This window comes from Schistocerca serialis, chromosome 1 (assembly GCF_023864345.2).
Source record: "Schistocerca serialis cubense isolate TAMUIC-IGC-003099 chromosome 1, iqSchSeri2.2, whole genome shotgun sequence".
Taxonomy (NCBI): domain Eukaryota; kingdom Metazoa; phylum Arthropoda; class Insecta; order Orthoptera; family Acrididae; genus Schistocerca; species Schistocerca serialis.
This window is the reverse complement of record NC_064638.1, coordinates 1,178,439,511-1,178,455,862: the sequence shown is the minus strand read 5'-3', so window position 1 is coordinate 1,178,455,862 and position 16,352 is coordinate 1,178,439,511. Positions and strand designations below refer to the sequence as shown.

The 16,352-nt window shown below is 41.1% G+C and overlaps 1 protein-coding gene across 2 annotated transcripts in view; it reads right to left on the bottom strand.

Moving 5' to 3' along the window:
• Positions 1-7,530, bottom strand: part of LOC126418691 (hornerin-like) — a 92,985-nt gene extending 85,455 nt beyond the window's left edge. For both annotated transcript variants that reach the window (XM_050085589.1, XM_050085595.1), the window contains exon 1: positions 7,477-7,530. In XM_050085589.1, the coding sequence (XP_049941546.1) occupies positions 7,477-7,524 (48 nt within the window). In that variant the 5' untranslated portion in view covers positions 7,525-7,530. The remainder of the gene's footprint in view (positions 1-7,476) is intronic.
• Positions 7,531-16,352: the final 8,822 nt, after the last annotated feature.

The following is a 16,352-nucleotide window of genomic DNA, read 5'->3' as shown; positions in this document are numbered from 1 at the left end:
TATTTCAACCATAACTTTTTCGTCAGAATGCCAAAATCCATTGTTGACTCCCACCTGACAGGGAGAGAGGATCATCGTGATGAAATAAGAAAAATCAGAGGTCACACTGCAAAATTTAGGCGTCCAGTTTTCTCACGCGCTATTAGAGAGTGGAATGGTGGAGAAATTATATGAAAATGGTTCTATGTACCCTTTGGAAAACACAAAAGCTTGAAGTAGGAAAGATTCAGGCGTCCAGTTTTCTCACGTGCTATATGAGAGTGGAATGGTGAAGAAATTATATGAAAATGGTTCTATGAACCCTCTGGAAAACACTTAAACGAGAAGTAGTCATGTACATGTATGAACCTAACACCGAATCGACGTTATCGTCCATCAGTAGTCCCCGCCATGTGACTCCCACGTTGATAAGGTACATCGACGATCTTAAACCGTGATTACTTTATGAAAAGTTCAGTCCAGTCGTTGTATCAGTGAAATACTAATGTCCAAGGACATATGAAGCCAGAGTGATTGCATAAAACAACAAAGGAACAGACAAGCTAGAAGGGGAAAACAGCAACTCACATAAAATGTGTATGAGTATTGCAAAGAGTATGTGTTTTTCCTTCTTCTTGGGCCCCGCAACTATCAAACATTGGTTAGACGCCGTCATGGTTTCGCTGAGGTTGTGGAAATTATGTATAAAGTTTATTGGAAGTCGCAAAGTGCTCTCATTCCCAAATAATAGATGAATGCAGTCTGGCTAATTTGCGACCACGTGCTACGCTGACTCAGGACACAACACAATTTCTAACTTCATTATTTGATTCAATGTGTTAAAACTTCAACGTAAGATCATATTTCTTAATGCTGAAATAAAGGCTGTTGCCCCTAGAAGCCATTAGACATTGTAAGCGTGTGTATGTAGTACAAGGCAGTTGATGATGTCTAGAGGTCGAAACTGAGCAATAGCGAACAATTTTATTCAACGAAGACTGCCTCACAGGAACCATGACGTCTTTTAAATTAGATAGGTTCAATACAAAATGTGTAGGACAGGTATTGGTTATCTTTGCTTACTTAACACACTTTAAACAATAAGACTGGAAAATATGTGATGCTTCTCTGGCATTGTGCAAGTGTGTCTCTGTTTCTCGAAAAATTGTCGCTTTTCATCATCGAGTACAATTTTTATTTCGTATATACAGTTACATGAAATCATTGTTGAAGAGGTTACTCCCTAAGAAATCTTTGAATTTCCGTATGTAAATCTTGGTGCAGTGAAAGATAAGAGGCGAGGTCTTAACAGGAAGGATTGAAAATCACTGGCTGTGCTGTGTGCAGTCTGTGGCTGCTTTGCATTGTTGTAATACTCGCCATTGTAGTGTTAGGCAGCTGGCTGTGAACAGCGCGTAGCGTTGGGCAGTTGGAGGTGAGCCGCCAGCAGTGGTGGATGTGGAGAGAGAGATGGCGGAGTTTTGAAATTTGTCATGAACTGCTATATTTATATATGATGATATCAAGGTAAATACATTGTTTGTTCTCTATTAATATCTTTCATTTGCTAACTATCCCTATCAGTAGTTAGTGCCTTCCATAGTTTGAATCTTTTATTTAGCTGGCAGTAGTGGCGCTCGCTGTATTGCAGTAGCTTGAGCAGCGAAGATTTTTGTGAGGTAAGTGATTTGTGAAAGGTATAGTTTAATGTTAGTCAGGGCCATTCTTTTGTAGGGAATTTTGAAAGTCAGATTGCGTTGCGCTAACAAAATATTGTGTGTCAGTTTAAGCACAGTCTTGTACAATTGTTCAAAGGGGACGCTTCAGGATGTCTTACTGTCTAACGCGGCAGAGAAAACAATACGTAATGTAACAATATACTTTGCCGAACGCTAGTATTTTACATTATTAAATATGATATATCCAGTGGTGAAAACGACAGAAAAGCCTTTGAAAAGGAAATTTTGAAGAATGTACCATAGTGTTTTGAAATTGGCATTATGGGAAACACAGTTGGCTTTAGGATGCTGAGAATGACACCCGTCGAAAGCTAGTATGTCAACGATGCCCTCTGATCGGAAACCGATAGCTTCTGATTAGTATTGTGCGGATGTGCCTAATAACTCTACTGAATACGAGCGAGAATTATTTTCACATTTCAGTAATACGTTATCATGTTCCCTGAGAACCTGCAAATTCTTTAAATTTAAAGTGTGGTGAAGGTATTAATCAAGTAGCACGTTTGACGAGATACTAAGAATCTATTAAAGGATTACTGTAAAAATTTACGCAGTATGTTATCTTTGATGGAGAGTCATCGACAGTCGTATCAGCAACTTCAGGCGTCCCCAGGGAAACCTGTTTGTAACCGGGTTGTTCATTAATGAACTGGCACACAATATTATCAGTAACCTCAGAAGTTTCGCAGTCGATGCAGTTATCTATAAAGAAATTACAGAACTATTCAACAAGATCTCGAAAAGATTTAAAAGTGGTGCAAAGACTGCCAACTTGATTTAAACGTAAATTATGAACCTCACAAAACAAAACAAAAACAAAAAACTAACGTAGTGTTCCATGACTAAAATATAAATTGTTCACAATTAGAATCAGTCAACTCATACAAACATCTGGGCGTATGAATTTGCGGGGAAATGGAATGGAATGATCTCATAGCGTCACTCGCACCTTAAGGCAGGTGTCATACTTCGGTTCACTGGCACGATACTGGAAAAATATAGTCAGCGTTCACTACCTTTCGCTTGTATGTGTCAATAAGCGTTACACTAGAGGAAAAAATGAAATGAGCGTATCGCATTTACTGGCCAGGATATCCCCTTCGGGGTTCGGCCGCCGCATTGCAAGTCTTTTTAGTTGACGCCACGTCGGTGACTTGCGTGTCAATAAAGATGAAAGACCCACAACACCCACCCTCCTGCCGGGAATCGAACCCGGGCCCCCTTGCGTGGTAGGCGGTACAGCTACCGCTGCGCTACGGAGGCGCACTACAGTAGAGGAAACGGAAGAGAACGTGGAATAAGTTCGGTTTATTGGTAGAATACTAAGGAAATGCGGTCTACAAAGGAGATCGTTTACAAATCATTCGTGCGTCCCTTCCTAAAATAGTGTTCAAGTTTGTGAGACCGTACCAAATACGACTCTAGAAGGGGACAGTGTACACAGAGATTGGCGGCACGAATGGTCACAGAGGTTTGTTGGACCCGTAGAAGAATGTCAAGGAGGTACTGACCAAATGGAAGTGGCAGTCTCTCGAAGACAGAGGTAAACAATCCCGAGAAAAAATGTTCAAATGGGTGTGAAATCTTATGGGATTAACTACTAAGCTCCTTAGTCCCTACGCTTACACACTACTTAACCTAAATTATCCCAAGGACAAACACACACACCCATGCCCGAGGGAGGACTCGAACCTCCGCCGGGATCAGCCGCACAGTCCATGACTGCAGCGCCTTAGACCGCTCGGCTAATCCCGTGCGGCAATCCCGAGAAAGCCAACTTCCAAAGTTTCAAGAACCGGCTTTAAATGATGACTCTGGGAATACACTACAACCCAATACGTATCGGTACAATTTTAAACTATATTAATTACAGCGCGCACAGAGACAGTTAAACAGCTATTCTTCCCACGCTCCTTATGTGAATGGAACGTGAAATACAATGGGATGTACCCTTTGCCACGCACTTCACAGTGGTTTGCAGAATTTGGATGTTGATGTACGTAACTAGCATAGTCCACGAATTCTGCGTTACTGTTTTTGTGGGGCTGATAAACGGCACACAAGATTCTCCACCATACATTATGTCCCACGAGAAATGATGAATATTCAGGGATATGACTGGAAGATTATTCGAAGCAAAAAAGGTTAGTAAACATGGACCTTAAATGCATACTTTAAGAACAGTGAGCACTTGTTCATCTTCGGTACCTTGAAACAAATGTCTTCTACAGAAAGCTCTTTGCTTTCCATATTCTGAGAAGTAGTACGGACAAAAACAAAGAAAAAAAAAAAAAGAAATTGTCCAGTAGACATGAGCTCTAAATTGCATACCTTAAGAGCTACGAATACTTGTTCTTGGTCGATACTGTGAATACATCTCTTCTACTGAACAAGCGTCCATAGGTCTTAAGGTATGCATTTTAGAGCTCATGTTTGCTAGACTGCGTTGCTTCGAACGATCGTTCTGTTGTATCCCTGAATATTCACCATTCCTCAAGGAACACTCTGTTTAATTAGAGCCATGATGCAAAACTTTGATAGCAAAGAAGATTATTTTGCATGGCAAGCACACTGCTAACAAGGAGTAAGGAAAGTGATGTAGGAAAAGAAGAACTTGGATGTCTGAGCTTCTACGACAGTGTGAAATGCGTGGACATAGAGAACTTAATACTGTATTGCAGCACCTGCTTTCCTAAGCATTATTCACAAACTTTGCACATATGCCAGTTGACGTTTTTCACTGCCTTATAATCACAAGTGAGGAGTAATTTTAAAGCATAACGCTAATCGCCGACGACCAAGACAACCCTATGGTTATTAGAAACTGGAAAAATTTAGTTTTAGTCGTTATTTCGCAATTAAATAGCTGCTAGTCAAAGTATATCTCAGTTTCTGATGTTTGCAGTGACGTATGCCGAGCACTTCAAGGATTTTATTCAAGCACGTATAAAGAAGATAACGTCAATAAAATAAGATTAATGAAACATGAAATGTACACACGACTTGTCACAAAGGCTACTTGATTAAGACTGCCACAGGTTGTTGGAGGGCAGATTGCTTGATCCCGAATAAAAAATTCTTTTTACTTATCATCAGAAATAACTGTAATAAATCAGTCAGGTTGCTACAGCTACGATGAACGTCAGCAACAAGTACGATGACGTCTTTCGTATATTTTTAATTGTAATCAGCGTAACAGAAATTTGCACTTGTGTTGTTTTCAAGTAAATTTACTCTGCATTTCCTTTTTAATAAAAAGTAATACAAAGCTTGTGCTTATTCACTCCGTTCTCGGCTGTCTGATGAAATTATCGTCTTTCTCTCGTCTCCTTTTGGAGGAGTTGGAACACTAATCTTCCTCACTTCCTTCCCTGAGAGCTTTGTCAATTCTCTGCCAGTCATATGTATATTGTCTTCAGATCACTTCATGGCTAACGCAACTCGTCTGAACAACAAAATAAATAAGGTACGAGATGAAAGATTTCTGTACGGCCGAAGTGGAGAGGACACGAACTTAAATTGATGGATCACTAAAAGACCCGACATCCAGCGAACGGCGAACGAACACTGGCGAGTTCGTACCGAACACGACCAAATGCTGTTCGTTCGCGCTCGCCTACCGTTTGTATCAGAGAGAATTTTCGTTCACATGTGTTCCCTCGATGTAAATCAGACTTAAGTGGTCATTCTTATCGCCCTGCACATGTGACAGGAACTGGAAGAAATCCAAAAACGTAATATCACAATAAGTGTCCTCTCCCATGTGTGGTTTGCGGAGGCTGTATGCAGATGTACATATAGTGATAATTCAAGACATCCGCAGTTTTGATGCTGAAGCGTTGGAGGGATGTAAGGAAAGTAATGAGGCTGAGAACATTGTGAGCGATCTGGCAACGCTGTATTGTTCTGCTTGTGTAGACCAGTGTGTTCAGCCCTTCCAGGAGCTCAGTCCGAGTTTCAGCTCCGTACAATCATCACGAGACTTTTGAGACGGCCATTTTTCGCTGGCACATATAATTTTTGGAAGATGAATCTTGCTCAGGGAGACCTTCAACTTCAAGAAACGGACGAAAACTCGAACGCCTGGGTGGTCTTGTGAGAGCTGATCGATGTTTAACAATAAAGCCGATGGGTAACCTGTTAAATACTGTCATTGTATATCAAATACCGCCCGTAGTTTTGCACATGCGAAATGTGTGTGCCAAAATGGTGCAGAGAAGCATCACGACTGAGCAGAAGGGCTATCGAAGAACCGTGTGCGTAGATCTTCTTGAGAGAATTTCCAATGATCAAGAATGTATCAGTCGTGTGGTCACAGGCGACGAATCTTGGATATTTGAGTGCATCCTGAGATAAAATGGCAAAGTGAGAAGTGGCACACTGAGACCTCCTCTACAGCAAAAAACTAGAATGAGCAAATGAAAGCTCAAAACAATGCTGATCTGCTTTATTGACATTAGGGGTATCGTTTATAAAGAATTTGTTCTTCTAGGACAAACTGTCAACCAAGTGTTTTACAAAGATATCCTTGTAAGGTAAGCTAGTGAGACCAGATATTGCAAACAAGTGAATGCTGCATCATGACAACGCCTCATGTCACACTACCGCTTCCATGACGGAATTTTTGACCTCAACAGGCATTCCTGCTCTTTCACAGTCTCTTGTATCCACCTGTTATGAGTCCTTGGGACTTTTTTCTTTTCTCGAAACTGAAGAAACGTCTAAAAAAGCATCATTTTGGGACTGTGGAGGACATTCAAAACGTGTTAAAGGCTTTAAGAACTGAAGCGTTTCAGCGCTGCTACCATGACTGGGAACAACGACTCCACCGCTGTGTAGCTGCCGAAGGGAACTACGTTGAAGCGGAAAATATTGTTTTTTGAAAAAATAGGAACTATGGTAGGCAAAATAAATCAGTCTCACTACTTTTATCACAGACCTCGTTAACAAACACAACTCTTGGCGGGCGAGCAGGAATAATATGCATGGGCGCTTCAGCAATCAGCTGCCACGAGCTGTCAATCGAGAAAAAAAATATCGCTAGTGTAAACGGGGCTTCACTTTATAATTATGAGAATATTGAAGGTCGATCTGCTTTAATTGTTAAAAACCGTTCAAAAGCCGAGATCGGAGAAAATATTTTTTTTTATTCAAGACAACAAGTTTCAACAGTCTTAGCTGTCATCTTCAGGTCTTACAAACTTTTTTGTTACAAAACATGTTCATTTTACGCTGAATCTCGTGCACAAGATGTCAAGTGGATAAAACTCAGCACATTATAAACATTAGTCAGAGGTAGAATATTTATAAACATGCAAGGTGGTGTACAAATTGGTTCAAATGGCTTTGAGGACTATACGACTTAACATCTGTGGTCATCAGTCCCCTAGAACTTAGAACTACTTAAACCTAACTGACCTAAGGACATTACACACATTCATGCCCGAGGCAGGATTCGAACCTGCGACCGTAGCGGTCACGCGGTTCCAGACTGTAGCGCCTAGAACCGCGCGGCCACTCTGGCCGGCTGGTGCTGTATAGTTTTAAATATTCTAGCGATGACATACGTTTACAATATGCTGAGTTTTATACATTTGACATGAGGTTCAGTGTAAAATGAACATGTTTTATTACAAAAAAGATGTTTAAGACCTGAAGATGACAGCTAACTGTCTTGAATTAAAAAGTAGTTTGTCCGATCTTGGCTTTTCAACGGTTTTTAACAGATCAATTAATTCGTAAACGTGCTGGCACTCACCGCGCACAGGAGCGCTAGCACGGCCGGTGGGCCGCTTCTGGTGGCCATGGCTGCGGTGTGCGGACTGCAGGGCGATGGCCCGGAGCGCCGCTCTTATAACGGACGGCCCCCTCCTGCCTGTAGGCGCCCACCGCAGACGGTGTCTCTGCGACCGGCCTCTCACGTCTGCATACCACTGGGGAGACGACTCCGTTGGCTCCGCACAGACGAGATCATCTTGGCGCCTAAACAGTGTAAAGCGCCGTGAAATCAAGTAGGAACAGACTCTCACAATATTGCTCTGAATGAACTTAGGCTTGATAATCGAGAGTGATTGCTCCCAATAGTAGGATTCTGGGGTGAAAAGAATTAAACTTACTGAACTCTTAACTCTTCGAGGGGCAGGTAAACGACATAAAAATTTACCCCAGGATGGTATTCCGTCTCCCTTACTCCACCTCTCACTTTTTTACTGCTGGAGTTAATTTTATTCGGCTTGTGGTTTTATTTATTTAGATATGATTATATATGTGTAGCAGCAAGTACGTTGGTACATGGTAACTAGTAACTTTGCTTTACGATATTAAAGCTTGGATTTGCAATGTTCAGACTGATATAAAACTGAAACTGAGAGCTGATGGCAGTACACAAAATTATTTGTAACAAGTTGCTATGGTTTTGATTCAATGTTATTACACTGTCTTTACTTGGTAATGCTTTCTTCATAAAAGCAAGTAACTTTCACTAACGTTGAGTAAATATTTCACTTTGGCTGTATGAGTCACACTAGCATACATATGTTAAGTTCAGACATGGAGTTGCAGAGGGAATAAACACTTTTATCATAAATGTGGCACACCGTGGATCAAATTATTGCCTTTCCACGTCTGCTCTGGATAATCATGTAGGGAACATTCACTTGCTACTGTAACGTAATCAAGAAAGACAGAAAACTGTATCTGAACTCACTACCTTGCATCGTATTCAGAAAAGTCGGTAATGAAATTCAAATGATCGTTACAGCACTGAATGTTGGTTACGTTATGCAGTGGATTTTTGAATACTGTTAATTAGAACAGGCTCGCGGCTAGCACGCGTTCTCTTAATCTCAGGGAAAAAATGTAAAATATTACTTTAGTTTCACAGAGCAGATCTTGCCACAAAAGTCATAACACAGTTATTCGTTATATTTTTGTGCCCGCATAGAACATGTCGCACAGTACCTTCCAAATCAAACTGAGAAATGCACTTAATAATGTAACGTAGTCTGCCGGCACTGCTGGAAGCTGTAAGAAAATGTTAAATATTATTATGTTACCTCGCTTTACCGGCGAGGCGACTGCGATGCCTGAAATAAATATTTTTGAAATGTGCCGCGTCTGCGGCCGTTGCCCTCGAAGATTGGTACAGCGGCTTTCGCTAAATTAAATGCTGAAAATGTCTAAATTATTTACGGGACGAATGGCTGGCAACTTTACAAATTATTTTAAAAACATATTTGCTCAAACTCTATATATTCAAACAAAAATGCATTAATTTTACACACCTTTTTACAACAACTCGCCTAATGGCGGATCTCAAGCTTCATGAACAAAAGACTCACGGCCACCATATACATTTGCTTAACACGCAAGTGTTACTCGTAACGAAACCCAAAGAGAACAGAGAAATTATTACAATGCTTTTTACTATTTATACTTGTACTGAGTTGTCCTTTTTTATCTGAGGCACAGATCATAATCACTAATTCATTTAACAAGGATACGATTTTCATGGATTCAAAGTTAAAAAATGCATAAAACGTCAAATAATTATGAATCTTCTACGTACACACATAATATATTCGTGAAATGTTTACACAGTCTTGCTTTATTACTTCACTTGGTCATGTTTATTCGTGTTTAAATTATTTCTCTTTCGCCGTGTGCGTGGCACTATATCGATACATGTTAACTGGTCTTACACACACGGAAGAAATTCTGTCACACGCTTTTTATGACGATTGGCCAGGAGACGCTACAAGGCATGAAAACTAATGTACATTTCTCACATTTGGCCCTCTTTTAACACTTTAGTTCTATTATTGTGATGCGTTTTATACAGTAATTTTGCAGTATAGAAGTCCGACAGTTGGTGGTTCAACTTTGGTTCAACTTCTTTCAAATTTGAAACAGTTTTTACCTGCTCTCAGACAGAAAGGTACTTTGCATAAAAAACACATCCACACCAGGACCAGGATTTTTCTTGAACTGTAAACTGCACGTCTTCTAGATGATGAGTGAATAGACTGATGTTTACTGATTTCGCGGTGAATACTTTCGTCTACGTAAGGCTTATGTGCTTTGATTTGAGACGGTTTTATTTATTTATGTTTTGTATACAGAGGATGAAGCAAGAGCCACTGAAACTATTTCTGAGTCAACAAACTTTTTTACACCTCTCAGCGAAAATGAGTGTAGCGTCATTGTCATCACTTTTATCATTGTTGTCACTAGAAGGAATTTCATCAAATAACATCCGGTAATATTTTTCCACTGTTATTCTTTTTTGGCGAGCAATAGTAGGTGGAAAAGAAGGGCGGTCGTTAGCGCCACTAACTACACATAAATCCATCTGTGAATAAAGAAAATAAAAAGTTATATTACATGTAGATTTATGGATGGTCAACAGATGAATATAAACAATTACTACCAACACCAACAACGCATAAAATATCGGTTCGTGTCGTAAATAGACGGCGTAATTCTCTTGTCAACTATTGAAACAATAGTCAACAATTAGTTTGTTAGTTGACTGAAATACCGCCCCTGAGCGGTAAAGAAAATATGTGGTTAAGCATAGTGACTACCGCCCTTTCCAAGCGTGATCCCCGAACTTTAATGAGTTCATCATCATAAACCAATGGCTATGTCTTGTCGATTTAGCCACGTCCCTCTCTCCATTGTCATCCTCTTCAATTCTTCATACGATTTTATCCCCATATCCTCTTTGACGTTATTAAAATACGTTGCTCTTGGCCTGCCTCTTTGTTTTTCCCCTAAAACTTTTCCTTCAAATACATTCTTTAGGAACTGGTTGTGTCTCATTATGTGCCCTATCATTTTTGATTTTCTTCTTCCTATATAATTTAGCAGCGTTCTGTTCTCATTCACTTCCCTTAAGACCTGTTCATTACTTTTCCTATCTACCCAGCTTGTTTTCGTCATTCTTCTCCATATCCACATTTCCATTGCTTCCAGTCTCTTTCTCTGCCTTTCCAAGAGTCCACGCCTCACATCCGTATGTTAAGAAACTCCAGACAAAAGTTTTGGCAAACTTTTTCCTACTTTCTATACTCACATACTCGTCTTGTACATTAACTCAAATATGAGAATACCAGAATCAATAATATTAAATGCAAATCATTTCCTGGGCATTAATTGTAGCTGCCGCAAGTATACAGGGTGTGGTCAATATTCAGAGATATGACAGGAAAGATCATTCGAAGCAAAAAGAAAAAAAAAACCTATAGTCCGATTAATATTACTTGATAGTTGACACATCACGCGCTGGAGCTGGTTTTCTCCAATCAGAGCGGTTAACGTCATGGCCCAACGTTCGGCGTTGGTCCGGCTTTCTTTCTTGTTGTGTTTGGATGCCGAATCTATTTCATATTTCATCACACATGATAGCCACACCATAAACGGCACACACACACACACACACACACACACACACACACACACACACACACACACACAATGATGGTAACGATATACACGCGTTTCACACACAGCTCTAACCAAACTTTACTAGATCCTTCCACACATAGACGCGATTCAGCGTCACATATTATACAGTTATTATGATCACAGAAATCGGCTTGCGTTAGATTAGTTTCGCACGCTGTTATATGAATCCGAATTCTCGAAGACCGTAATTCATCGTTGCTACCGTGATACCAAAGCGTGTTCAATTATTTGATTCAAATATAATTTTTTTTTAAATTTCTAATATATAGCCTCGTCATTTTCAGCATCGCATTGGTGTTATTATTTGCTCTTATTTTTCTTCTTTCTTTCGTTTGGAGTCTCTTTGCATAGTCTGTAATCTACAACCAAGTGCCAACAATGACTGCTCATCGGTTGGTAAAGCGGCAGTTCTTGTGTAAGCATAGTTTCAGATAGTCAGCGAATAATAGGGATAAATAACAGTTTGTTATTTAGCGCTGAAACTGACATTTTTAGATCTTGTGTTTGCTCGTAGAGCTTACCTTTAATCGTCGTGAACAAAGCGATCGTGATATTAGCTCTGCTGCTGATTACTGACTGCCGTTCTCTCGGATACATTGCACATCACGAGGTTGTGGTTAGATTAGGACACGAGTTGAAATTCAGAGCTAAAAACGCGTCGTTTGTCGCAGTTCAGTTATTGGTCACTTACTGTCGACAGACCATCTCGCATTTCCATCATACCTCTTTACCTTTACTACTGTGAAACGCATCTCTTCTACTGAAGAAGTGCTCACATCTCTTAAGGTATACATTTTAGATCCCAAGTTTGGACTTTTTTATTTTGGTCTCTATTGCCATCTCTCACAACAAGAAAACCAAAGAGCTAACAGCAGAAGAGATTTGTTTCACAGTACTGCGAAGATGAAGAAGTACTCGTAGCTGTTAAAATCCGCGTTTTAGAACCTATATTTACTAGACTTTTTTTTGCTTCGAATGTTCGTTCCTGTCATGTCTCCGAATACTGACCACTCGTCCTGGGACACCCTGCGTGGTACCAGTGTTGAATAATAAGTACACAAGCACGCAGAAAAGCACTCAGTTACTCGAAATACACTGAGGCCCCATCCCACGCAATTCACATACGATTGTAAACAAACCAAGCATTTGTACACCAGTTGTCAAATTCGGGTACTGCGCGGTCAATCAGAACAAAGCACGTTTACGACAGGTTCGCACGCACGTCGTACCCTATCAGATCTAAAGTATCCGGACACCCTCAAAAACATAAGTTTTTCATATTATGTGCATTTTGCTGCCACCTACTGCCAGGAACGCCATATCAGCGACCTCAGTAATCATTAGATATCGTGCGAGAGCAGAATGGAGCGCTCCACTGAACTCGGAACGTGGTCAGGTGATTGGGTGTCACTTCTGTCATACGTCTGTACGCGAGATTTCCAAACTCCTAAACATCCCTAGGTACGCTATTTCCGATGTGATAGTGAAGTGGAAACGTGAAGGGACACGTACAGCACGAAAATGTACACGCCGACATCGTCTGTTGACTGACAGAGACCGCCGACAGTTGAAGAGGGTCGTAATGTGTAAAGGCAGAAATCTATGCAGACCATCACTCTGGAATTCGAAACTGCATTAGGATCTACTGCAAGTACTATAACTGTTAGGGGGGAGGTGAGAAAACTTGGCTTTCACGGTCCTGTGGCTGCTCGTAAGCCACACATAACGCCGGTAAATGCCAAACGACGCCTCGCTTGTTATAAGGAGCGTAAACATTGGACGACTGAACAGTGGAAAAATGTGTGGAGTGGCGAATCACGGTACACAATGTGGCGATCCGATGGCAGGGTGTGGGTATGACGAATGCCTGGTGAACGTCATCTGCCAGCGTGCGTAGTGCCAACAGTAAAATTAGGAGGTGGTGGTGTTATGGTGTGGTCGTGTTTTTCATGGAGGGTGCTTGCACCTCTTATTGTTTTACGTGGCACTATCACAGCACAGGCCTACATTGATGTTCTAAACACTTTATTGCTTCCCACTATTGAAGAGCAGGCAATTCGGATATGGCGATTGCAACATCCAACACGTTCGAGCGACTGATCATAATGCACGGCCCGTGGCGGAGTGGTTATACGACCATAACATCCCTGTAATGGACTGGTCTGCACAGAGTCCTGACCTGAATCCTATAGTATTCCTTTGGGATGTTTTGGAACGCCGACTTCGTACCAGGCCTCACCGACCGACATCGATACCTCTCCTTAGCGCTGCACTACGTGAAGAATGGGCTGCCTTTCCCCAAGAAACCTTCCAGCACCTGACTGAACGCATGCCTGCGAGAATGGAAGCTGTAATCAAGGTTAAGGTAGGTCAACACCGTACTTAATTCCAGCATTATCGATGGAAGCTGCCACGAAGTTGTAAATCATTTTCAGCCAGGTGTCTGGATACTTTTGATCACAAAGTGTGTAACAGCGGGTTGCAAATTCATTTATATCATAAACGTTATCTGTTAGATGAGAAATCAGAATCTACTAAACATAGAAAATGCACCGAAAGAGTGGGAGTAGGTCTGACTGTTATTTCACTAATTAGTAGAAAAGTTGTAGGGAAGAATATGGAGCAAAAGCTATATTTATATGTTCATGCTATTGCAATTGCAATTTTTGTCGTCGATAGACTATTGCGACTGGAACAACATTTTATTTTAAAGAGAAGACAGGTACAACATTACCTTCGAAACTGAGACCCTTAACAAAAATCTTCACTCTGACTGCATCTAACCTCGTTCCGGGATTCCGAGATAGTTTGGTGCCTAAGAAGTGCAATGCAGGTATTTGACGATTTGGGGTTGCAAATAATGTATCGTGAGGCATAATTTATCTGCTGCAGGTAATAATAAGACGGTTGTACTGTCGCCGTTGTCGTCGTGAGCTATGTATCGTGGGACTGATGTTCCAGAATGTGCGTAATTTGAAACACGTGCCACTGAGGCACTTGCGTAGGATGTACTACATGGCACCTGCTGTACAGTTTCATTTCGGTGACTGACTGGTAGAATGTAGTTCAGGGCTTTTTCACATCAAAGCATAGTCTTCGCAATGTGGAAAATTGATATCGTGCACACCCTTTGTTTCAACGCCGACTCATCGATTTGCCTCCCTTGCAAACGTGAAAATTGTCATAGTTCAACCGCGTTTAAATCAGAACGCACAGTCCACAGTTTAATCAATATTAATAACTGTTTATGCTGCATTCAATATGGTTGATTTAAATGATTTTCCTTTTCTTTTCGCTCGAAATCCAAAACACCAGCCAAGCTGTCACGTCAGCAATTGGTGTCCCCTTCTCCCAGCCGTACTACTCGATTGTTTTGCTTCGATAGACGACAACAGGCTCTCTTATAGCAAAGAAACATGCAGATACATGGAAACATGTACGCTGATAGATGTATTATTTCAATATATTGACATCTGGTACTAAATAATACAAACAAAACAAAATAATAAAGAGAAAAAATAATGTAGGTACCGTAGAGCTTTACAAAACAATGTAAAACCACTCCCTCCGAAGCTGTTTCTAATGCTTAATTCGTTTTTGAGCTTGTACTATTACATTTTGTCTACCAGAATTTGCACTTATGAATTTTTCAGAAATAAATACGAAAACGATACGCCTGTGCACTTACTGTGAATTTAATCACCCATTCTGCTGTATCGATCGTTGAAACCTCATGTCTACAAGACGAATGGAAACGCTGTATTAATTTTGTTCGTCCGCTATTTTTGTTCTTCAATCTTGTGAGAGTCGTCTTTCGTGTGTTATCTTGGTGCGACACCGCAGTCATGGTGCTGCGCTTTTGTAAAAATTCCTATGGAAATCTGATATAAGTTTTCTTAATAGAGTACAACATCAAAATTGTTCTGCCTTTCAATTATATTTTAAACTTCTTGATTTCTCTACTTTTTTTATATTTTAATTCATACGATGTGTTCTCAAGGAGGCGCGGCTGGATCAGAGTAGTCGACGGTACACTGTTAGTGGCCTTTAGCGACCGAACACTGTTTGTGTCCCGTCACTGCGTTTCGTTGCGTGTTACGCAGTACGTCTCTGAGGTATCTGTACCGGTCATTTCTTGTATCGTGTGGAATTTTGCTTGCAAGCCATACATTCGATGATTCACGCGTTTCTCTAACAATGAATGTTGTCGCACTGGCTACATCAGTCGGCCACAGGCCCCTACAATTAATTCAATGTGATTGTGGACCCCCACCCTTTCTTTGTTTTATTTATTTTTACACTGAGTCGTACATGACGACAATATACGCGCAACGACCATCTGATAACTCCCACCCCTATTAGAAATTATGTTCTAATTTGTATCAGATCTCAATAATTTTAGTTTTCAAATCTATTTACGGGTATTAACGCGTGAAGACGCATAAACATTTTGATGAATTAAGGCCGTATTACTGAATGCTCACTACTTGGAAAAAAAATGGTTCAAATGGCTCTGAACACTATGGGACTAAACTTCTGAGGTCATCAGTCCCCTAGAACTTAGGACTACTTAAACCTAACTAAACTAAGGACATCACACACATCCATGCCCGAGGTAGGATTCGAACTTGCGACCGTAGCGGTTGCGCGGTTCCAGACTGTAGCGCCTAGAACCGCTCGGCCACACGGGCCGGCACACTACTTTGAATGAAATGAAATGATGCTGTTGGCCGAAAGATCCCATTTGAAGTTATTCGGCCGCTGACTGCTCACTTCGGCGACTTGCGCCTCGATAATGATGAAATGATAAGGTCGACCGGGAATCGAACGCGGGTCCCTCACATGGCTGTCAGCCGCGCTGACCACTCGCAATGTCGAGCTTCATTGGAACGACCAGCTGCCAGTACGCTAGCTATTCACCTTTCGCAGTAAACTCAGCAGGTAGATGTGCTGGAAGTGTTTCCGTCAAGTACTTATATATTACCAAGGGTAACTGCAGCTACGCTGTGTACAGGGACAGAATGCTAAAACACATTATGCCAAATCAAGGGCACCCATGGCCTGGGGGAAAGGGATTCCGCTGTCCCCCATCCCGCCCCCCCCCCCCACCAGCTCTAAGGGAAAGGGAAAAAATACAGTGTATTCAGGTGTTTTTCTTTCAAGAAA